At 39.3% G+C, this 25,642-nt stretch overlaps 1 protein-coding gene across 1 annotated transcript in view; it reads right to left on the bottom strand.

The window, feature by feature from the left end:
- Positions 1–25,642, bottom strand: part of SHROOM4 (shroom family member 4) — a 288,513-nt gene that overhangs the window by 10,618 nt on the left and 252,253 nt on the right. Inside the window, exon 5 of the mRNA XM_012811303.2 lies at positions 20,410–20,465. Within this exon, the coding sequence (XP_012666757.1) occupies positions 20,410–20,465 (56 nt within the window). The remainder of the gene's footprint in view (positions 1–20,409; positions 20,466–25,642) is intronic.

Below are 25,642 nucleotides of genomic sequence, written 5' to 3' on the forward strand. Positions count from 1 at the left end.
CTCTTGCCTCATTTGTTTTTTTTTTTTTTTGGTTTGTTTTATGTTATACAAAAGTTCAAATATTTAGAAATGTACAGAGATTGTCATAATCAATACTCATGTTCCCACCTACCACCCAGACTGAGTACATTTGAATACTTTCCTATCTATGCTTCATAAATTTTTCTTAAGAAATAAGAAATAATACCCTTTTTAATCACTCTCCCCTTTCATTCCCCTACTGCCTGTCTAGATGCAATCTCTATCATAAATTAGATATATATACATTCTATATTCTTAAACTTGTAACAAAAAACAAATATCTGCTACTTGTATTTGAAATATCTCCTAATTCAATTCCTATTAGAATTCTCCATAGAAATTTTTTAAGTATAGAATTTTTTTTTCTTTTTTTAATTGGACCATAGCTGTATACATTAATGCAATCATGGGGTAAATTGCTGTTTAAGTATAGAATTTTAAAAATTTTAACTTTTTTTTGAAAAAAAGCAGGATATAATATTAGTGAGTATTCTGCTGTAGAAGAAATGAAGAGGGGATAAGTAAGGGATTAAGCATATTATAAAACAATTTCAATTAAAACAGAAAGCGAAAGTCCAGAAGCAAATCAGGCTATTATTAAAACATCATATATATAATCTTCTAAAACAAGGAGATAAAGATTATTTCATGTATCTTTTTGAGATAACTACAGAGGCAGTGCTTTTTAAAGCTACATCATTTATTACATACCAAAATAAATTCTAGATCAAAAGTTCTGGATATGTGTATATATAATTTTAATATATTATATATATTATGTGCATATATAGTATCCTTATGAGAAAAAACTATCAGAAAATTTAAAAGTCTATCATTTGTTAGGTGAAATTAGAGTCTTATCTTCTAAGTGATAGAAGAATATCTCTAAGGAACAGAAGTATAGGTTTATTAAATATGTATAAAAGTCAAACTTCTGTAAAATAAAGAGTGACCAAAATTAAAAGACATCTCTTTAGCTTCAGAGTATAAAGAGTTAAGCCCTCAAAACCACAAGATCTGGTTTCTTGCTACAGCCTGAGAGCAATCAACATCAAGCTAAGTCTCGCCCAGTGAAAGGAAATTCCAGGGGTTCCATTAAATCATCAGGCAGAATATCCATTCAATAGTCATGCTGAAGACTGGGAATATTTCCTTAAAAATAATAATACACATAATGGTAGCCAAGCTCAGAAAGAAATGGAAAACAAGATATTCCATCTTATCACTCATATAGATCAGAAATTCATATCCAGACATACCCCACTGTCTTCTCATCTGGGCCTTAGCATATCTATAGATCCTTAAGATCATAACAATCCCTTGTGTGCAAACTGTTTCACCTGCATGTCTCCTTATGAAAGAAAACAAAAACAAAAATATGATAAATGAGAGGAAAGTGAAAGAATGACAAATGTGTACCAGGCAGAGGCCTTTCCTAACTACCTTATGCACAACAGAGGCCACTTGTTCTTAATTATCCTCATTCTACTTTGTTCTTTCTCAGAGCATTCATCTCTACCTGCCTATTTTTAATTGCTTATTTATACAATTATGTTATACATATGTTATGTCATATGCCTATTTTTAATTGTTTCTTTTGTATTCTACTCTCTAATGAAAATGTGAGCTCCATGAGGGCAGGGATCTCGTCATAATCATCTTATTTTTAGTACCTGGAACACAGTAGGTATTCAGTGAATATTTGTTTAGTAAGTGAATTGATGTCAAAATTTAAAGAACAAGAGTTATGATACTCATATCATAAAAATGTTGACTTGAAGTCAAAAAGCATTCATTAAGACAAAGCAGGGAACTATAATGCCAATAACTAGAGTAGATGATGAAGATCTAACTTCCCTGAATTTTTATGTACCAATAAGCAAAGAGTCAAAATTCATAAAAAAAACTGTAGAAAATGCAAAAGTAGATAAAAACAGAAATATGAAACTATTTCAGCTGATGACGGGTCATGACACTCAAAAACTAGGATAATGGAAAAATTTAAACTTCATACACTAAAAATAGATTATACTTCTTTTTTTCCTGAGATCCATTGAGAATTTTTTAAATTGATTATATATTGAATCAGAAAGTGGTAGTACAGACCACGTTCTCTAATTACAAAACATTAACAGTAAAAGTTAATAACAAAAAATAAAAATGAAAAATCTCTAGCATGTAGAAAATAAACAGGGAAAAAACCCTTCACTTTAGCCAAAGAGGAAATCTAATCTGAAACTGTAGAATACCTAAAAAACAACAATGGAAATACTGGAAACTAGAGGATATGGTTGAGTAAAGCAGTAGTCAAATGAAATTTTGTGGCCTTAAACATTTATATTAATATAGAAGAATAAATTTAAACAAATGAATTAAGCATTCAATAAAAGAAGTTAAGAAAAGAATTACAAAAGTAAACCTAAACAAAGCAGAAAAGTAAAACTACTGACATAAATTTATATACTAGAAAACAAATGATAGGACTAATAATTAATGCCAAAAACCAATTCTTCACAAGAAAATATAAAACAATAAAACAGACAAACCACTTGATAATCTAATAAAAAACCCAAACACACAAGATTGTAAATGGAGAAATAATTATAGTTACAGAGTAAATGAAAAGAATGAGAGAATACTTTGCTTTACTCTATGAAAACATATCTGAAACTTAGAGTGATTTTCTACAAAAACAAAAATTACCAAAACTGATTACAAAAGAATAAGCATATCAAAACCCACAAGTAACCATAGGAAAAAAATTATAAATTTGACCCCCTACCCCAAAATAGCACAATCACAGAATCTTGTGTTAATTCTATTGACCATCAAGGAAAAGATAAAAATAATGTTATTTACACTTTTGAGACTCTGGGATCTAGACAATAGGGAGAAAAAAGATTCCTGCATAAATTGATACCAAAACCCAACAACTAGAACATACATAAAGGAAAACAGGAGACCAATCTCATCTAAGAGTACTGATGTAAAAATCTTAAATTAGTAAAGAGAGTTCAGGAGGATGTTAAAAATATAATATACGGTGAACAAGTGTGGTGTATCCCAGAAATGTAATATTGGCTCAGTATTAGAAAATCTACTATATAAAAAAAAGAAAATCTACTGATATCATTGATAAGATTAACAAAAGTATAAAAGTCATATAACAATTTCCCTAATGCTAAAATATATTTGATAACATTTTAGCATCCATTCTAAATAAAAAACTAACAGAAAAAGGTGCCCATTTCCCTAACATTATCAACATACACTTTTTAATTTAAATTTTTTTTAAATATTAAGGAAGTACAAGAGTTTTGTTAATAAAGACACCGTATAATACTAACGTCAGGGCTTTCAATGTGTCCATCATCAGGACAGTGTTCATTGTACCCAATAGTTTTTATCCCTCATCTCCCCATCCCCCTTTCTAAGTTTCAGCTGTCCTTTATTTCTTTTTGTGCCCATGTGCACCCATTGTTTAGCTCCCACTTATTAGTGAGAACATGTGGTATTTGTTTTTCCATTCCTGAGATACTTTACTTAGGATAATGGGCTCCAGTTCCATTAAAGTTGCTGCAAAGGACATTATTTCATTCCTTTTTATGCTGACTAGTACTCCATGGGGTGCGTGTGTGTGAGTATATGTGTGTGTGTATGTGTTTTTTCTTTCTCCACTCAAGTACTGAAGGACACTTAGGCTGATTCCACATCTTTGCAATTGTGCATTGGGCTGTGTTAAACATTTGAGTGCAGGTGTCTTTTTGGTAGAATGATTTCTTCTTTTTAATTGTTTAGGTTGTTTAATTGTTTTAATTGCTTCAGGTTGAGGGTACAATTAATTAGGTTACATTGTTTGCCCCTCGTATAATTGTGTCCTAACCCCAAGGTGTGATAGGCTCAGTGGCGGAATTGCAGGATCAATGGTAGGGTTGACTTTTAGCGTTTTGAGGAATCTCCATTCTGTTTTCCATAGGAGTTGTTTTAATCTGCAGTTCCATCAACAATGTATCAGCATACCTTTTTCTCTGCGTCCATGTCAGTATACATTGTTTTATGACTTTTTAATGATGGCGATTCTTTTTATTTATTTATTTATTTATTTTTTTGAGACAGAGCCTCAAGCTGTCCCCCTGGGTAGAATGCCGTGGCATCCCAGCTCACAGCAATCTCCAACTCCTGGGCTCAAGCGAGTCTCCTGCCTCAGCCTCCCAAGTAGCTGGGACCACAGGCGCCTGCCACAACACCCAGCTATTTTTTGGTTGCAGCCATCATTGTTATTTGGCAGGCCTGGGCTGGATCCGAACCCTCCATCTTAGGTGTATGTGGCTGGCGCCTTAGCCACTTGAGCCACAGGCGCCGAGCCAATGATGGTGATTGTGACAGAGATAAGATGGTAGTTTATTGTGGTTTTAATTTGCATTTCCCTGAAGATCAGTGATAGTGCACATTTTTTCATATGTCTGTTGGCCATCTGTCTTCTTTTGACATACTTTTTCTTTTGAAATGGAGTCTGACTCTGTTGCCTGGGCTAGAGTGCCGTGGCATCAGTCTAGCTCACAGCAACCTCAAACTTCCTGATTCAAGTGATCCTCCTGCCTCAGCCTCCTGAGTAGCTGAGACTATAGATGCCTGCCACAATGTCCAGCTAATTCTTCTGTTTTTTTTTTTTTTTTTTTTTTAGTACAGATGAAGTCTTACTCTTGCTCAGGCTGGTCTTGAACTCTTGAGATCAAGGGATCCTCCTGCTTCAGCCTCTCAAAGTGCTAGGATTACAGGCTTGAGCCATCATGCCCAGCTTTGCCTGTCTGCTTTGGAAAAAATTCTGTTCATGTCTTTTGCCAACTTTTTATGGGATTTTTTTTTTTTGATATTTTATTTGAGTTCTTTGCAGATGCTGGAAATTAATCCTTTGTCAGATGTAGAGCTTGGGAATATTTTCTCCCTTTCTGATGGCTGCTTGTTTGTTGTTTATTTTCTTTGCTGTGCAAAAGCTTTTTAATTTATTAAGTCCAATTTATTTACTTAATTTTGTTGCTGTAGTTGCCTTTGGGGTCTCAGACATAATTTTTTGTTTTAGCCTATGTCTATGTACAGAAGACTTTGTCTTATGTTTTCTTCTAGAATTGTTAACATCATACATTTTTAAAAACCAAAAGCCAACATTTTGCTTGATGTCAAAACACTAGAGGCATTCCCATTAAAATTAAGAAAAAGGCAGAGGTGTTCGCTTTCTCCACTAATATTTAATATTGTTCTGAAGGTACTAGATAATTCAATTTGACAAGATAAAAATATAAGTATTAGAAGGGGAATATCTTCATATTATATATAGATTATATGATTATTTATATTGAAAATTGAAGAAATGTAAATACAAATAATAATGAAACTTTTTATTATATTTATTTTTTTGAGACAGAGTCTCACTATGTCACCCTGGGTAGATTGCCGTGATGTCACAGCTCACAGCAACCTCAAACTCTTGGGCTTAAGTGATTCTCTTGCCTCAGCCTTCCAAGTAGCTGGGACTATAGGTGCCCACCACAATGTCTGGTTCTTTTTTGTTGCGGTTGTCATTATTGTTTACCTGGCCTGGGCCAGGTTTGAACCTGCTGGCATTGGTGTATGTGGCTGGCGCTGTAACCACTGAGATATGGGTGCCAAGCCAATAAATGAAACTTTTCAAAATAAAAATATTAAAGAATTGATGAGTGTGGAAGGAAAAAGGAGATATCATACAGTGTTGGTGTGAGTGGAAATTAGTGTAACCCCTATGGAGGACAATTTTGAAGGAAAAGAAGGTAAAATGTGCATATCCTTTGACCAAGAAATTTAAGTTCCAGGGATTTATCCTACAGATATATTCCAACATGAATACAGAGTGATATTCATTAGGATGTTCACAGTAGCTTTGTGTGTAATCAGAAGAGAATGGAAACAACTTAAGTGCCTTTCAATAGGGACTAGTTAAATAAAATAGGAAATATCTAAATTCAGAATCCTGTTAAAGTTATTGCAGCATATCTACATGTAATAAAGAACAATCACTAAAATAAAACAGCAAGATGTAGAATAGAAAAAATGAGTGTAATATGTTCTCATTTTTGTAAAAAGGAGTACGTATACATGCACACATGTTATAATACTTTTTGGGAAGGATATGCAAGAAACTGCTTTTAATGTTTTCTTCTGAAGAATTATATTGATGGTTTCATGTAAGATTTTCTTATAGTACCAGTGTGCATGTGTGTGTATACACTAAACACATTTATTACTTTTTAAATTAAAAATTAAAGAGTTACTACACTTCAGGAAGACAGAGAAATAAAGCATAAATCTGATTACATTACACATTTCCCTGCTTGGCGCCTACAATATTCATAAAATATGGACCCCTTGCTGTGATTTATAAGGCTCTTTAAGATTCTGCCATCGCCACACCACCTCCCACACTTCTAGCCTTTATATACTGTTACCTATGAATCATTCTTTTTCTCCCTCTTTATCTGACTTACTCTTCAGATTTCCACTTAAATATCATTTCCTTGATGAAGCCCTCCCTGATTTTCCCCCCTCATATTATGGGGTAGGTGTCCAGATACTGCCTTACAGCACCCACTAATTTTCTAGAACAGAATTGCTTATTTGTCTGTTCCTTCCACATGACCATTGTGAGGGTAAAGGCCCTGTCAGATTCACCACTATATCATCAGTATCCACATAGTACCTGGCATACAGTGAGTGTTCAGTAAATATTTCTTTAATGTGGAATAAATTCAGGTTTCTGTGACTATGGCAGAGGAGAAAAGTTAGATCTCTTACTCTAACCTCAGGGCCCTGGTTGCCAAGTGAGGGGAACGATGAGTGGCAGGTAATGCGGTTAGCAGCTGTTCAAGTGCTCCAGAATCTGATTGAAATTTGTAGAGGGAGGGGGGAGCTGGGATTTATCTTGAGTCTGTGCAAGTATGCTTTTTAAAACATAAATTGCGTATTTCTTTGGGAAGATGTGAGTTAATAGAAATTATTCTTTTTACTCAACCTTATCAAGCATCCTTACTCTATTATTGGACTGCTGTACTCTGTGCTACTCAAAGAGCACTGTTTGTACTTCTTCAAATGAGCTGCACGGAGCATCTGTGCTTTGAGCCACACTGGGGCCTTATCAAAGCCTTCCTTAGCTATGCATCTCAAAAGATAAGGTACTTGTCCTAAGTAGGCATTTCCACAGATACCCTTCTTATTTCAACACTGAGCCTGGGCCCATGCTCTTCAGCCTTGTCCAGTTGTTTTTCGATATTTGGTTCCTAAAACCTAGTGATTGATGGGTTACTGACGATTACCTTGGGATCTTTGTGGCTCCATTTTTCTTCTTTCTCAGGGAGGTCTGGGTTTGTTGAAAATAAGGTTATCTTTCAATTCTCCTGGGCTCTAACCAGTCTTCTCTACTTCTTCCTCAAACTGGGTCCCAACCACCCATTTTTTTTTTTTTTTTTTTTGGTCAGGTCATTGATGATGAGGTTGAATGTACTGACCTGCCCAGGTAGAACTGACCCACCCAGGCAGAACTAACCTGCCCAGGAAGGATCAAGTGCATGTCCCATCCAGGAAATAATGAATGTGCCAATCCCTGCCCCCCTGACCCTTTAAATCCCCATCTGCCATAGCCCATGTATGGAATTACTTTCTGATTTCATCCCACCTGCACCCAGGTGTAATAAAGACCACATTGCCCACACAGAACCGATACTCTGTTTTCCTATCGTCTCATTTCTTGGAATGATCTCTCATCTTTAGGTCCTTAACCTCTCAGGTTACTTTTTAGTCTAGGGCAGTGGACTTCACAGAACTTCATTTACACTTATTTTTTCCTCACTATTTCCTGCATTCAAAACATAAATATTAGGACATTAGTATATATAAGAAATTTATGAATGAAGTATCAGCATAAATTGAGGGTACCAGCTCAAAAAATTCTTTGGTATATAATCCAACTTTTATTGCAAATCACTGATCTGGAACAGCAGTTCATAATCAAAAGTGGCTCCTAATCAGAATTACCTTGGGAGTTTATTTAAAATGGAAATTTATGGGTTCCGCCCTGAAAAAACTGGGATTTTATACCTCTGTGGTAGGCTCCAGGAAATCTACTCTTTAAACAATTCACCCAATGGATTCTAATAGAAATGGTTCAGGGACCATATTATGGAAACAAAGGGCTAGAGCAGTGATTTTCAAAGTTGTCGGGACACACTGGTGTGCCATGAGAGGATCTTAGTGTGCAGTGTAAAGTTTTAAAGATCATTAAATTATTTTCAAAAGAAATTCACAACACAGTAAGTATATTCTGGTTTTTTACTCTTTCTCTGAACAACATAATTTAAGCATACTGTGGAATTTGAACTCTACGTTCAAGTGTGCTCTGAGATTAAAAAAAAGGTTGAAAAACACTGGCTTAGAGCGTAAGGCAGTGGTTCTCAACCTTCCTAATGCTGCAACCCTTTAATACAGTTCCTATGGGTCACAACCAACAGGTTGAAAACCGCTGGTGTAAGAGGTGGGAGTGCTGTGGTTTGTGGCAGAGTTATTTGTTCCAATTAGCTTGGTTTCCAAACTATACATCCTATCCCTTACCCTCACCGCTCACACTTGGTTGCACATTCCTACCTCCTGCCCTGACTTTCTTCTCCTTCCCCACCTTTATTTCCAATCTATATCTTATAAAATGCAGCAATACCTTCAAAGGGCCCCAGTTGGGCCCACGTCTTGCAGGAACGTCTTGCAGCTGTAGTGAGAAGAACCCTGCTCCATGATAGCAATCAAATTTACCACTCTTTTTTCCTAGCCAGGGCAGAGGAAAGGCAACAGAGCAAAGTAGAAATACAGTGTCAGAAAGATTTAGGTTGGAATTCCAGTAAAATTATAAATCTGGTTTCATAACTAAAAAAGTTTCATGGCTCGGCGCCTGTGGCTCAAGTGGCTAAGGCGCCAGCCACATACACCTAAGGTGGCGGGTTCGAATCCAGCCCGGACCCGCCAAACAACAATAATGGCTGCAACCAAAAAATAGCCGGGCGTTGTGGCGGGCGCCTGTGGTCCCAGCTACTTGGGAGGCGGAGGCAGGAGACTCGCTTGAGCCCAGGAGTTGGAGGTTGCTGTGAGCAGTGAAGCCATAGCACTCTACCCAGGGGGACAGCTTGAGGCTCTGTCTCAAAAAAAAAGTTTCATGATCTTATCTCAGTTTTAGTAAAATACCTATCATACAAAACAGTCATGAGGATTAATTATATAAAAATGACTTAGAAATGATGCTGAGTTATGTGGAAGATATCTAATAAATGATAGTACTATCCTTATCATTAGAGTGAAGTTCCTTACTCGGGGCCACTGCACGTGGTTATGCAAATTGTGCAGTGTGCAACCTTTCCCATTGTATGCTTCATCCCTGCTCCTTGTATCCATCAAGGGAGTTGGAGTTCACTGAACCCTGGTTAATGTTCAACTCCACTCAATAGCCAAAAGACCAGGAGACCTCGGGTCCCAGCTTGGGCACATGGCTGCCTAGCCAGAAGGCCAGAGCTTAACAAGGATCTTAACTCTGGACTCCCTCCCTCATTTTTCTTATGTACTTAAACAGGAGAGAGAATAAAAGCTAGTTTAGGTTTAAGAGCAGTGTGAAGATCAAAAGGACTGGATATTGAAAGGTGTCTTGTTTAGGAACTAAGTACTTATACCAGTCTTACCAAATTTACTCCCTGGTAGTGAACTATAGAATCAGTTGGCAGAAAAGAACATGCCCTTTGGGGGCATCTGGTGCCTCAACTCACAGCACTGTGACCCCATCTGGAGGCACTGGGCTCTAACGAGACAACCTGGAAATTGGTATTCTTTGTATCAGCCCTCCTTTCAAAAGCACTGCTCTCCCACTTGCTTGCTTTGTGTTGGGTAAGGCTGAGCCTTGCACAGTCACTTACTTCAGGAGGACAGAAGGTGGCAAGACTCCAGAAAGGGGAAGTAGTACCCTTAATGGGATCAGCAGGGCCAATGGGTGTACAAGCCATTACTTCAACAAAATCTCACTGAATATAACATTCTACAAGATGATCACATCGAAGGGAGCAAAGCAGACATTGCCCTTCCTTTTTGGCTGTAACAGTTGAAGCAAAAATGGTGAAGGGAAGGCTTCCATTGAAGTGTGTCAGGCTCAAGCCAGGGATTTCAGCCTCAGAGGTTATGTTTTCAAGGAGCCCGGGCCTCCTAAATGCACAGAAATCTATGATTCCACTTTGAGACCAAGTAAAGATTCTTTTCCAGGGTGAAGGGCAAGGAGTTTCATTGAGGAAAAATAACTATGATTTCTTACTTCTTACTAGGTGCTAGACACCGTGTCAGGCAATTTCATGTGTGTATTTTAACCAATCTTCAAAACAACCTGTTGAAGTAAGTACCATTACTGCCAGTTTGCATATGTGGATCATCAGGCTTAGGGTAAATCAGACCTCGTACAGTGGCTCATGCCTGTGATCCTAGCACTCACTCTTGGGAGGCTGAGGTGGGTGGATTGCTTGAGCTCAGGAGTTCAAGACCAGCCTGAGCAAGAGTGAGACTCCATCTCTACTAAAAACAAGAGAAAAAATTAGCCAGGCATTGTGGTGGGTGCCTGTAGTCCCAGCTACTTGGGAGGCAGGAGGATCACTTGAACCCAGGAGTTCCACGTTGCTGTGAGCTGAGCTAATGCCATGGCACTCTAGCCTGGGGCAATATAGTGAGATGCTATCTCAAAAAAAAAAAAAAGGTAAATAATTTCCCCAATTGATAAGAAGCAGCAGTGTCTAGACTGGCATCTGCCTTGCCTAGCTTTGAGGAACAATCCCAATGAAGCAAAAACTCCTGGGTGGGGAAAAAGGACATGAACTTCACTCATCCCCAGGTGTCCATGAAGACTTCAGCTCCTCACTGAATAATGAGGAGGAAACATGAAAGCTAACTATGAGAAAGGACTCTTTGCTTGTTGACACCAGCAAGGAGACCACACTCAAAAACAAAAACAAGCTGCCTGCCAGGCTGCCTGGGCTGTTTTCTTTTCCTCTCGGCACAGGTTGCCTTTTCTTCTGATGAACAGATTTCCTTTCTTGTTAAACTAATTTTGGAGGGCCTAATAGTAATTGAAAGTGAAAACCAATATTTGAGGGACTGAAAAATCTCCTCCTGCCTCTTCCTTGGCCCTTTTTGTAGTTTTCTTGTTTGGAAATTTTATTTTTAAACTTACCACAATAGTTTGGCATTCCAGGATCTCAGTAGCAACAGTACACAGGTCCAGCCTCTCTTGCCTTTCCCTTCCCTCAGCAGCCAAAAGATAAGACTGCTCCAAGAGAAATAGCCACTCCCAAGTTATTGCTGAAGGAAATATTTGTGAGATCAAGGAAGTGAGACAGAAGGAGGCTACGCAGGAGGGGAGAAGGACCCAGAGAGCTGTTGCTGCCACCACTTTTTACCCGTGGGTCCACAGAATTTCAAGCAGGCTTCTCTAGTCTAGAGAAGCAAGGCTTCTCTAGTCCTCAGGAGGTTGGGGCAAAGTTAGAAGATGTCAGAGAAGTCTGCTTTATTGGGGCTGTCTAGGGTGAACCTTAGCTTCCTTTCTCCAATGACTCCAAACTCTATTTGTTCTACAGTTATACACACATATGCAGCAAGCATGGTAGAGAGAAAATGTGCTTCTTTGTGAATAATGGAATCAAAATGCAAACCATCTACAAGCTACTGGTCATAATGGAAGTGAAGAGAAATGCAAGGTCTTAAGAAAGTCATGGTCCTGAGGCAGGTAATTAAATGTTTATTGCTAGGGGTAGGGGTGGGGGAATACTATGTTCTAGTGGCAGTGACAAATTTGAAGATTCACAAAGGTGTGTTGATGTTACCCCTCAGAAATATCAAAGTTCTCATGGATTTAGATGAGCAGAAGCTATGGTTGATGGAAAAAGCTATGGAGAATTCTAGCAAAACAAATTCTAGCTAGCAGTGAGATCAATCAAGTGTGATAAGTAACACTGTCTGTCATTGGTATAGGGATTTTTTAAAGCCCTTGATCTTTAACTTCCTAGGCCTAAATCAAACCAATGTGGGCTGCCTTTTCTCCAGATTTACTTTTTTTTTATTATAAATTCTAGCAAATTGACATGTACTCAAAGAATACCATGTATATTCATGTCCAGCTATTTACATTTTACCAGGTTCCTTTCTGAATTTTCTTTGTGTATGGCTACTATCAGACTCAATATGTGGTTAAGGATTTAGCTTTTATAAAATTAACATTACGAATACCCATTTTTTGTGCAAGACCCAGTATTTGCATACCTGTTACTATTAGTGGCTATAAATAGCAACTACTACAAATATCTTTAATTTTTTTTCCATTTTAGGTTATTTCCTTGCTGCTATGCTAGGTCTCAGAATATAAACAGTTTTGTAACTCTTGTCACATATTTCTATATTGCTCTCTAGGAAGATTGAACCAATTTATACTGTTCCCAGAAACACATACCATAAAACACAGGGTTTTATAAATTCTATTTATCATTTTTGTTGATTGTTGATAGTATAATAAGGAGGCTGAGGGCGGCGCCTGTGGCTCAAAGGAGTAAGGCGCTGGCCCCATATGCCGGAGATGGTGGGTTCAAACCCAGCCCCGGCCAAAAACTGCAAATAAATAAATAAATAAGGAGGCTGTGATACCCTGAAATTGATTTTATTCGTACTTTTTAAATTGCTATAGGTAATACTTTTCCATGTAATGATTTTACTGTTTTTATTTCCTCATGTGTAAAATAAATTGCCTATTCATTTTCCTTGTCCACTTATGAAGCCCAATCTGAAAGCTGACCTTCTGTACCTATATCCATTGTTTATATTTTTTTGGACAGGCAACTGTTATCAGTGATGCTGATCCCAGACATTTTTCTCATTCTGTTGCTTATATTTTTATTACATTTTGTTGTATAAAGGTTTCCCCCCAACTTTAATATATATTTAACCCACCCATCTTGTCTCTGATGATACCCTCAATTTTTTTTTTTTTTTGAGACAGAGCCTCAAGCTGTCCCCCTGGGTAGAGTGCCATGGCATCACAGCTCACAGCAACCTCCAACTCCTGGGCTCAAGCAAGTCTCCTGCCTCAGCCTCCCAAGTAGCTGGGACCACAGGTGCCCGCCACAATGCCCGGCTATTTTTTTTTTTTTTGGTTGCAGCCATCATTGTTGTTTGGTGGGCCCGGGCTGGATTCAAACCAGCCACCTTAGGTGTATGTGGCTGGCGCCTTAGCCACTTGAGCCACAGGCACCGAGCCGATACCCTCAATTTAACAGGACACAAATTTATCTTTCATCCATAGCTAGAATAAATATGCTTATCCCACTGGTCCACTTTCTGGACAGTATGTGCTATGGATCTAAGTATAGTGTATGTTATCAATTGAACTTAATTATTCTTCATATTGACATATACAATTCCCAACATTTACTAAAGAAAGAGTGATTGCCTTCCCCAGTTCAGGGTTACTCTAGTGTGTTCTATATTCTTAAAATAGCTTGAATGTGTTTCTAGAATATCCTTTTTATTTCATTGTTTGACTTTTTGAAACTCACCATCAGATGGCTTTGATAATTGTCACTTTAGACATGCTTTAAAATGTGATAGAGTAAGTCTACCATAATTAACTTCTTAAGTAGTTATATCTTTTGGTATTCTTGTACATTTATTCTTCTAGATAAATTTCACTGTAAATTTGACAAGATCTATAAAATATCCCACATTGACTCTAATCGGAACACATTAAGTCTATATATTAATTTAAGGAGAATTGGAATCATTACTATATTTAGTCTTCTCACATTGAAGCAGAGTATAGCTATGAATTTATTCATATCTTTATGTCTCCCATTAGAGTTTTACAATTTTTCCTTGACTAAGGTTTGTGTGCCCAGTGTTAAATTAATACCCAAGTATTTAAATTCATTTTCTCATACTTGCAACAAATCCTTCTCCGCCTCTGAAGGTTGCATACTTCTTAGGTGGTAAAGTCTTCCTGAAAAGTGTACTCTTCCCAAGCTAATCAGATTCAACTCTGAATTATCCACTTTCTTTCACTCAATCAGTAAATAGGAAATGTGTACTAGATCCTCATACTAGTGGTATGACAAAGCGAAAGATTGAAAGCCCTAAGGCTAAGAATTGAAAAACTTAGGTAGGCTCTAGTTTCCTTGTTTCCCTCCCTCCCTCCCTCCCTCCCTTCCTTCCTTCCTTCTTCCCTTCTTCTCTCTCTCTCTCTCCTCACTCTGCTGCTCTGGCTAGAGAGCTGTGGCATTATAGTTCACAGCAACCTGAAGTTCTTGGGCTCAAGTGATCCTCTTGCCTCAGTTTTTCTAATTTTAGTAGAGATGGAGTCTTGCTGTTGCTCAGGCTGGTCTTGAACTCCTGAGCTCAAGCAATCCACACACTTCAGCCTCCCAGAGTGTAGGTGTGAGCCACCATGCCCGGCCTGAGCTCTAGTTTAGTCATATACTTGCTATATAATCCCGGAAGTAATGGGCTCTGGAGTCAGATGTTCATTTTAACTTGAGTAAGTGACTTTAATCTCCTTGCAAGTTAGTTTCCTCATCTACAAAAGTGGATCAATAATAGTGACTACATCGTGGGATTATAATAATTAATAAAATTATTCATGTAAAATGCTTATAACAGTGTCTGACACATGATAAACACTTAATAAATGTTAGCTATTATGCGTGTTGTTGTTAATAGCATAATAATACCTTTCCTGAGTGTTAGCTTCCTCATCAGTAAAACGAAAAAAATAAGGCTTAACTTCACAGTGTTGCCATGAGGATTAACTGTGCCTGTGTATATAAAAACATCCTACATATTCTAAAGTTCTATGCAATGTGGGAAAATGGAAAGGATCACAGCAGGCAATTGGAGGTATAGAAAACCAAGAGAGATAATCCAGAAAATAATTTATTTTGGCTTTTAAATATATAACACTTATGTAGCTTTTCTTCCCAGTAAATCCACTTACCATTTTATCCCTCCTATTAAAATGAGTTTTACATTCATTCTCTGCACAGAAAGCAAATAACAGTGGAGGGAGAGAACTAAGAGTGGGACTACCAGGAATTATCAATTTATTGCAGGCTTCTAGGCAAAAAGAGTGGCTCAAGAATAGATATTTGATTTCCCCCCCACACCCATCATTCCAGTTGTGACAGAAATGATATGATAAATGTTAAAAATGCAGTGTATGGTACGGGGAGGGTGTGAGAGGAAACCCTATCAGGATTTCTCCTCACAAATGTCATCTTTTCCCTGGACAGTTCATAGCCCTTCTCATTTTGCTTGAGATCTTAAACTGTGATCTTCCCCTTCTATCTTCAGTGTCAATACGCTTTCCCTTTCTCTTGATCGTTCCTGTTTTTAAATTTAATCCAGTTTTCCAGATCTTGACCAAACCTGTGGCTCTCAAACTTAACTTGCACTCAAATTGCCTGGAATGTCTGTTAAAACACAGACTGTGCCTGTAATCCTAGCACTCTGGGAGTCTTATGGGAGAATCCGATCTCTTGAGCTCAGGAGTTTGAGACCAGCCGGACCAAGAGTGAGACCCCATCTCTACTAAAGATTGAAAAATGAATCTGGTGTTGTGGCAAGCACCTGTAGTCCCAGTTACTGAGGAGTCTGAGGCACTTGTGCCCAAGAGTTTGAAGTTGCTGTGAGCTCTGACACCATGGCACTGTACCCAGAGCAATAGAGTGAGACTCTCCCCCCCCCCCAAAAATAGAGTGAGTCTCCAAAAAAAAAGCCAAATACCTCCCAAACACAGATTGCTGGGCCACATCCTCACTTTCTGATTCAACAGGTCTGAGTAGAGTTTGAGAATCTGTATTTTTTACCAAATTCTTGAGTGATAGATACTGAGGTTGGTGGGGCTGGGGTCACATTTTGAGAATCACTGAATCCCAATTATCCCCTTTAAGTACTACACCATTTCTCTCTTTCCTTTCCCTAGCAAACTTCTTTTTAAACTCTTTAAAAAAAACTTTACATGTATTTTTGAACATTCTTCTTTGTTAAATATTTAAAAAATCTTATAGTAAAGTTAGTGAAAGGAAACTGGAACACTCTCACATTGCTCATGGGAATGTAACATGGTACCACTGCTTTAGAAAACAGGCAGTTCCATTATGACAAGGGTGCAAGTCAAATCTGTGAAATGTAGAACATAGATGTTTTGGCACAATAATCAAGTAAATGAGGTGAAAGCTATATTGATTGGTTTAATGTAACCATGTTAGATTGTATAAAAAACATCAGCACACTGTACCCCACATGTGCATGAATGTATTCATGATCGATGTGTATTTGACTTAATAAAAAAAAAAAAACCAGCCAGTTCCTCAAAAGTTAAACAACGAAGTTACCACCTGGCCCAGAAATTCCATTCCTATGTTTATATCAAAAAGGATTGAAAACATGTATCTACACAGAATCTTGTACATGAATGTTCATAGCAGTAATATTCACAATAGCCAAAAAGTGGAAACAACCTAGTGTCCATTAAGAGTGGACGGATAAACAAAATGCAATGCATCCATACAATGGAATATTATTTGGCAATAAAAAGGAATGTCATACAATACATGAATGAACTGCTAAGGTATCATAAGTGAAACAGGCCAGACACAAAAGTCCACATATTGTAGAGTATATAGAAAATGCAAATCTATAAAGATTAGTGATTGTTTAATGTTGAGATATGAATGGAGAGTGACTACAATGGACATGAGGGATACTTTCAGGGTGTTAGAAAGGATTATGGACTGGGAGCAGTGGCTAACACCTGTAATCCTAGCACTCTGGGAGGCCAAGATGGGTGGTTAGCTTGAGCTCACAAGTTTGAGACCAGCCTGAGCAAGAGTGAGACCCCATTGCTAAAAAATAGCCAGGTGTTGTGGTGGGCACCTGTAGTCCTAGCTACTTGGGAGGCTGGGGCAAGAGAATTTCTTGAGCCCAAGAGTTTGAGGTTGCTGTGAGCTATGACTCCACAGTAGTCAACCAGGGGCAAGAAAGTGAGACTCTACATAAAAACAAACAAACAGAAAATCTCAATTGTGGTGATGACTGTATGTCATTGTAAATTTACAAAAAAAATTCAATCATACACATAAAGCAGGGAAATGTGTGATGTGTAAAACTGTATTTCTTTTCTATGAATCCTCCTTACAGACCCATCATGCCATCTACTTTCTATGCTCACCACTTTACTGAATTTGCTTTCTTGAAGGTCACTTGTGATTTCAAACTGTCAAGGCCATTAACAGTCATCTTCTTATCGTCTATGATGGTGCACTGGTGCAGTTCTCCTTCTACTACTCCACCTACTTCAGTGGATTAACCCTTCAGTTCTTTTACTGGTTCTTCTTCCTCATTCTACCTCCAGCTGAGTGTTTGACAAGTCTCTTCCAAAGAATCCACTTGTATCCTTCACTAACTTCAAATACAACATATCCCAATTGAAACTTACCAGCGCCTTCACCAAACAAACTGCCCTCCTCAACTTTCGATAACTTTGTTCAAATCTCTGGGCTCAGAGTTATTTTTGATTTTTCTTTTTCTCCCCTTCTAAATTGTAGTCACCAAGTTTTCTCTACTTTGCCCTCAAAAAGTGTCACACGTTTGTAAGCAGATAATCTGAATGAACAATTCAGATGAGAAGCAATTAAATAAATACATAACAGGGTAGTGCCTGTGGCTCAAGGAGTAGGACGCCAGCCCCATATACTGGAGGTGGCGGGTTCAAACTCCACCCCGGCCAAAAATTGCAAAAAAAAAAAAAATACATAACAAATGTTCAAACTAAAATGATCAAAGTAAGCAAATTAAACTATAATAGGCCCCATTTATACCTATGGCATTAGAAAAGTAAAATTTTCAATAGTAACAAAATTTTTGGAAACTGGTATCCTCATATATTGCTAATGGCAGTGTAAACATCTCCTGGAGAAATTAGTTTGGGGAGATCTATGAAAAGCCATAAGAATGTTTCTATTCTTTGAAATAGTACCCCCAACTCCAGATAATTGTTTTTAATGAGCTAATTCAAAATGAAAAAAAAGTTATAGCTACTCAAAATGTTTCTGCAGCATTACTTTATAATAATAAACTATAAACAATCTAATCATCTAACAATTTGGGAATGATTAAGAAAATTAGAGCACATTAAACTGGTAAAATATTATACAGCCATTAAAAATTATGACTATCAAGGAACTCTACATGGCAGCATGAAAAAATTATCTACAAGGTAATGCTTAGCAAATAAGCTAAGAATAGGAAAACAGAAAAGAACATCTACATAGTTATTATAATCATGCCAAAAATAATCTCTAAACCTATAGATAAAGCTGGTGAAATGAAAACAATCAGAGCATTAAGGTGGTAGGAATAAGGGTATTTTTTTCTATTTTTAACTTCCTGTAGTACTATCTTCACAATAAACAAACTCCTCCTACCCCCCAAAATATCAAGCATATTTATCTATCCCCTCTGCTTTATTTCTATTAATCCTCTACCTCCCCATCCCAGAGCCACACTCTTTTATGCTTGGATCACTGCCCTTACTAGGTCTCCTTTCAGCCCATCTAGGCTGCAAATGCTGCCAAGTTGCCTAAAGCACTACATTTATTGGGTTACTTACCTGATCAGTAACCTTTAATTGCCCCTGTGTTTGGGATCCTATCTAATTCTCAAGGCCTGTCTGGCCTTGCTCAGTGCCTTGCTATTCACCTTTCTTTCCTACTGCTGCTGCTGCTGCTCTTCCTCCTCATTATAGCTAATGTTTAGGAAGCTTACTGTGTCAGGTTTTACAATGACCATTTAAGGTAAGGACTCTTACCTGATTTTACAAGTAAAGGGAGAAAAAGAGAGAGACAGAGAGAGAAAGATATTTTTGGAGACTCTGATTTCCCCAAAGATGTGGTACAAGTCACCCCAGAGCTGGAGAAATCAAGACCAGCTCTAGAATCCCATAGAATCCCCACCCAGGACTTAGAGCCCTGAGGCATGATGTTGAGGTATCTGTTTGAAGGGTTTCTTTAGTGATCCTAATTAAAGCAGGCTCTACCACTTACTAGCTGTGTAGCCTCAGCTAAGATATATAAACTCTTTGGATTCATCTATTAACTGGGTAGCAAAATGGACTGTTGTAGAGACTAAAGGAGATTATGGGTGTAAAAAGGTTCAGTCTACTGAACACCACTTAGTAGATGATCAACAAATAATGGGTTTCTGCCCTTCTCCCATTGCTGATCAGAAACCTGACACGTTCCACAGACACTGGAGTCAAGAAAACCAAAATTATTTCTGACAATGCCACTAAATCACAGAGGCTAATGGGGGTTACACACAAAGAACTCTGGACTCTTCAGGGGTCATGAAACCCAGCTTCTGGTCCTCTCCCTTGGTGCCCCCCACCTTAGAGAATAGAGATACAACTTGGAGCCTTCTTCCCTGTCACCTCCTTTATTCCTGGAGATTGAGTTAAAAATCAGTGTGATGTATGGGTCTCTTCTACAATGTAGGTTGAGAAGAACTGGCTGAAGAGTATATGATGGAGTTCCACAAAAGAGAGGGTGATAGACAACAACTCAGAAGGTAGCCGTCTGTTCCTTATAGTCACCTAGGGCATCTGAGCCTATCTCTGGGGAAGATGAGTGCTGGGGGCCACAGTCCCTACGTTGTGGGAGTAGGCTCTCCATTCTGGGTATTTTTTCCTTAAGGGCTAAGCCAATACAGCTCTTTTCCCTGTAGCCCAAGCCACCTGTGCTATTTGTAAAAATGCTCCTGTCTTCCTCCAGAAATTGTAACCTGTGGTCAGTGTGATCTGTCCCGAGCTATTAATGAGCAGACTTTAAGTTCTCAATAAGTCCTATAAAACAAAAAGTGGTAGAACCCAAGAAATAGGTACCCCCAACAACAGTAGCTGGACAGTCCTACCTCCTCTCTGCCCACTCCAGTTGTCCCATGGCTACTTGGGAAGCAGGCATACTTTGTGCCTTTTCATTTCTGTTTCAGCACAGTATGGTCTCCAATGTCCTTTTGCCTGGCCAGGTTTGCCTCAGGACTCTGAGCTTGAGGCCACAATATCCCACCATGCTGCCTGACTACTGCATATTCCAAAGTGCCCTGGAAGTCAGTATGATCTGGGGGGGGTGGGACAGGTTGAATTTGCATCTGTGGCATCAAACCCTTTGTATGATAGCAGACTAGTTTCCTCAAAGGAAATTAAGGAAACCAAAGACCTTGCACCAACTCACCCCAACTCCCTCAGTGATCACTTACCTCCCTGACTGGCTGGTTTTCCTGCTTCCTGGTTTCCATTTGTCCCCAGGAAATTCCTAAAAAGCAAAATTCCAATAAGTTAGGGAGCTCTGAGCATCTAGGCATCTAGATGGCCGCAAAAACTGTGAAGCCATTGGGAGCCTGTCCCCAGCCAGCCCCCTGATGTCAGCTTGTTCTTTCTACTCTCCTAGGTAGACTTGAGAAGTGTGCCTGGAGGACTGCCTGTATGCTGGGAAGCCTGCTTAAGCTTCTGCCGGCACTCAGAGACTAGAGCAGCACTCAGGGACCTGGACTCTGTGGTCTAGAAATGCTGTATTTCCCTTTTTCTCCATCCCCCTCCCAAACCATGTTAAAAACCAGTTTAGCATGTTTGCTGTTTGCTCTGGCTCTTGCCTACATCTGGAGATGAGGGACGGAGGTCTTTTTGTTGGTTCTGTTGAGAGAACCTGCTCATTCCTCCTGCTTCTTCCAGTAGAGAAAGAAATTTCTTAGAAGGCCTGGCCCTTGAGGGGGGCTTTGTGGGAGGAAGCTCTTGCTGCAGCAACTCTCTCCCTAGGGGAGGCAAAGGGAGAGCAGGGGTGCCAGCGCATCCCTGTACTGCTGTGGCTCTTGCTTCTCTGCCCACTCTGCTAGTGCAGGCTGAGATGCACTCCTCTCTGGGGAACATGAGAGCAGGGTGTCATGGTCCCCACATGATGGGAGGAGGCTCTATATCTTGGGCAGTTTTTTCCTTAAGGGCTGAGCCCAAGTCACTCTTTTCCTTCTAGGCCAAGGCATTTGTGCCATTTGTAAAAATGTCCCTGCTTTCCTATTCTAGCACCAAACTGAAAGTACATTAGCCTTTCAGATTCTCACTGATTTTATATCTAGCTTCTTTTTCCTAGAGATGCAGAGATTACTCCACTGGGAATGCAGATTTTCCTAAACCTCATTCATCTGCTAAATTCCCTCTTTCTCCAATGCTATTATTGTTAGTATCATTCAAAGTTTTATTACTTTTGCTCCAGTAGGCCTCCTGTTTGGGGGTAAGATACTTGATGAAATGGAACAAACATAGGTTTTTGGTGTCAGTCATGCTGGCTAAGACATTCATTAGCTGTTATTTGAGGCAAGTCACGTCACCTCCATGAAGCTTGGTTTTCTATCTGGCAAATAAAGATTGTGTTATTTAGTTTTTCTGGGTTACCAGACATGAGGATAAAATGAGAAGTACAGAGAGAACATTTAGGACAATGCTAGGCACATAGGAGGCCCTAGATAGTAGCCGTGGAAAAGTTGAGGTTATTTCCTGGATCCAGCTTTTGCAGGACCAGAACAGTTTCTGCCTATGTCTGACATATCAGAGTAGATCTAACCACCTCTACTTCAGACTCTGCCTCAATGCCCTTGAGAGATGTCCCTCCCTGTAAAGACACCATTATTGTTCAGCTGTAGTGGGAACCAGGATTTTTGGTCCATGCCCTGCCTAGCCCTATGGATACGGTCAGTAAATAGCAGTGGTCAAACAAAACAAAGTCCTGCACCAACTCCCAGCTACCTTCTCAGGTCCCCAGTATCACTTTGCTTTTTTCCTGAGCCACCCATGTTCCTGTAAATTGCCTGTACCCTTTCAATCAAAGAGGTAGTTATCCTCATAGCTTGGTGCAGGTGGATATTGTGGTGGGAACTTGCTGCTCCAGCAGAAGTGATATTGTTAGAAGTCTTCCTGCCGCACTGGAGAGGGCCTGGGGGTTGTGATCACTTTATAGAGAGACAGTGTAGCACAATCAGGAGCTTATGCTGAAGTTACACATTCAAATCCCACATCTGGCCTTCACTAAACCTGTGGTATCAGGCTAACTACTCAGTTTCTTTTTATTTTAGTTTCCCCAATTGTATAATTGTGTAGTCATAATAACAGTACCTATTTCTTAACTGTGTGAGGACTCCATGAGTTGATAAAAGCACCTAGAACAGTACCTGGTACCCAAGAGATGCTCAAATGCTAGTTACTGTCATGTTGCTTAAATCCTAGCTCTGCCACTTGCTAGATGTTTATGTGACCTCTTTGAACCTTGGCTTCCTCAGCTTCTTTAGCTGTAAAATGGGGGACCCCATTAAAACTTATATTCAACTGTTAAGTGAAATAATCTGACAATGTATGCAAAACCAATTGGCATGAAGTATGAGGGCTGTGAATGCATGCTGATTTCTGTTCTGCTAATAGCACTGAAAAGGAGCTAGTGAGCTCACCAACCTGATGAAGGAGGGTAAGGAACAGGATTTCAGCCCTACTTCAGATAGCCACCACCACAAATATGTTTGTCATTGGAGCTTCAGCATCTTAACCCAAACTTCAAGTTTCCCCCTTATCTTATGGAAGGGGGTGATGTTGAAGGTTCAGATAGTGGTAGAATAGGCATATAATGGCTCTTAGATAGCCATCTACATGTATGAAAGCCTAGCATCTAAGCAGACCTGCTTAACTAGTCTAACAGGCATTAGAAACACAATTTGTCTCTCCCTTGGTATACAAAGGGAGAAGAAGCATGATATAGGCACAGGCTCACCTGCATTGCTGCTGCCAATTGCTGCAACCTGCAATTTGTACCTCCTCTTATACAGATGACGTTTCTGTAGCCATCATCTCCTCATTACTCCCTCAATGTCAGTCCCCTTTCTTTATTATCTACTTGTGGGTCCTCTCAGCAAAAGCTTCTCAAATGAAGCCAAAATCTCTCATTATTCTAAGAGATAATAATTCACTTATAAAGTGATTGGTATCTGGCAGTCACTATTGGTGCCTTATACCTGTTATAGCTTTTAATCCTCAAAACCAACGTATAAAGTAGGGGTTGATATTACCTGCATTTTGTAGATGGGAAAGCTCAGATGCTGTAAGTTCTGGGGAAGAAATTCAAATTCAGGCAGTCTGGTTCTAGTGTCAGTACCCTTAAATCATTATTTTCTATTTCCTCTCTTCTTTGTTCAACATTATGAGTATTTTCAACCATACTAACAAGTTGGAAGAAGTCCATAGTGAACACCCATATAAATACCACCTAGATTCTATAATTAATACTGTGCTATATTTACATTATCACATATTTATTTACCCCTCTATCAATCCACTAATCCAACCTAAATTCTAGACACATTTCAAAAATAAGCTTCCAACAACTTTATTACCACAAGTTTGAAATCTTAAATGAAAAGGACAAATTCCTTAAAAGATACAAACTTGCAGCCCAGGGCTGGTGACTCCACCCTTTGGCTCCTGCCCAGCTCCTGCTACCCATGGCTCTGGGCCAGAGACTCCTGCTTGGCTCCTGAGATGCCTGAGGCCCCCAAGGCCCGCCTGGCTCCTGTGGCCTGAGGCTGTGGGTCAGTGGCTCCACCCTCTGGTTTCCCGCCCAGTTCCTGTGATCCTTTCAGCCAGTGGCAACACCCTCCAGCTCCCCGCTGGCTCCTGCAACCTGCACACAGCAGTACCCCAGACAGGTGGCACCACCCCTGAGGGTGGCAGCTCCACCCCTGACAGTGGAGGAAGCTCCACGGTCCCTCCCACTGGGGTCAAATTGAGCTGCCAGTGGACCTCCGCTGCCTAGATGCTGAAGACCTTTGAACTCTCCCACCTGATCCGTGCTTCTGAGGACTGGGACAATTGGTTTGGAACTTTTGACCTGTGCCAATCATCTGGGGACCCACCAAGGTTGTACCCTGGTTGTGTTGTTGTGGGAGTGTGGGATTCTCCCCTTCCAGTTGTTGCCTGTGGAGGGGCGGGGTGTCTTAGTTGCCTGTATATCTCCACAGCTGAGATTTCAGCCCAAAGCCACTGATTCACTAGGCTTGGACAGAGACTAGCTGATTACCAGTGAGCACCATCTAGCCCCACCACACCAAGCAGGTGCCCAGAGTTTTAGGCAGTAATTCTGAATGGGACTTTTGTAAAGTTCTAAGGGAAAAGCTGCAATCACCAGTCCCAGTACTTTGGTAAAGGGGTGGTTAATTACAACTCCAGGAGCACTCAATTCAATTTCAACTTGCCAACTTCTCTAGCCAAATGGTGAAAGATCATCATGGGGTGAAATCAGCAGAAAAACTCTGGCAACATGAATAATCAGAGTAGATCAACTCCCCCAAGGCATGACAAAGGAGACACAACAGAAGATCCCATTCATAAACAAATGGCTGAGATGTCAGAAATAGAATTCACAATTTGGATTGCAAATAAGATTAACAGAATGGAGGTAAAGATGGAGTTAGAAATTCAAGGAGCAATTCAAACCGTTGTCTCAAGAATTCGATGAATTCAAAGACAAAATCACCAAAGATTTTGACACATTGAGGCAAGAACTTGTAGCTCTCAAAGATCTGAGAAATAAAGTAGAATCCTTCAGTAACAGAATGGAGCAGGCAGACAAAAGGATCTCTGACATTGAAGACAAAGCTTTTGAATGCTCCCAAAAGTTCAAAGAGGAAGAGAAGGGGAGAGCAAAAATTGATCATTCCCTGAGACAATTGTGGGACTGTTCCAAAACAGCAAACATTCACCTTATATGAATCCCCGAAGGAGAAGAGGATGGTCTGAAAGGCACAGATACTCTACTTCAAGAGATAATTCTTGAGAACTTCCCAAGCATGGCAGTAGATACTGAAATTCAGATAGTAGACAGTTTCAGAAGCCCAGCATAACTCAACCCAAATAAAGCATTTTCTAGACAAATAGTAATTAACTTCGCCAAAGTTAATATGAAGGAGAAAATTGTACAAGCAGCCAGACATAAGAAAATTATAATCTACAAGGGGAAGAATTTTAGAATAACTGCAGATCTTTCTCCTGAAACTTTTCAAGCCAAAAGAAGATGGTCATTGACCTTCAATCCCCTGAAAGAAAACAACTTTCAGCCCAGGATCCTGTATCCAGCTAAATTGAGTTTTATTTATGATGGAGAAGTTAAATACTTCAATGACATACACATGTTGAAGAAATTTGCCATAACCAAACCAGCTTTTGAGGATATCCTCAGACCCATCCTCCATAAGGACCAGCACAATGTTCTACCACTAAAGTAAACTCACTCTGAAATTCTTGACCAAAATGCAATTTCCACAGTGGTGAAAAGATTCAAAATGTCCACTGGGCTTTTGAAAAACTTTACACCCAAAATACCACCAGGCATATCAATATTCTCAATTAATGTGAACAGTTTAAACTGTCCTCTAAAGAGGCACAGGTTGGCTGACTGGATAC

The sequence above is a fragment of the Otolemur garnettii genome, unplaced genomic scaffold (genome assembly GCF_000181295.1).
Source record: "Otolemur garnettii isolate 467f Iridium unplaced genomic scaffold, OtoGar3 scaffold00153, whole genome shotgun sequence".
NCBI lineage: Eukaryota > Metazoa > Chordata > Mammalia > Primates > Galagidae > Otolemur > Otolemur garnettii.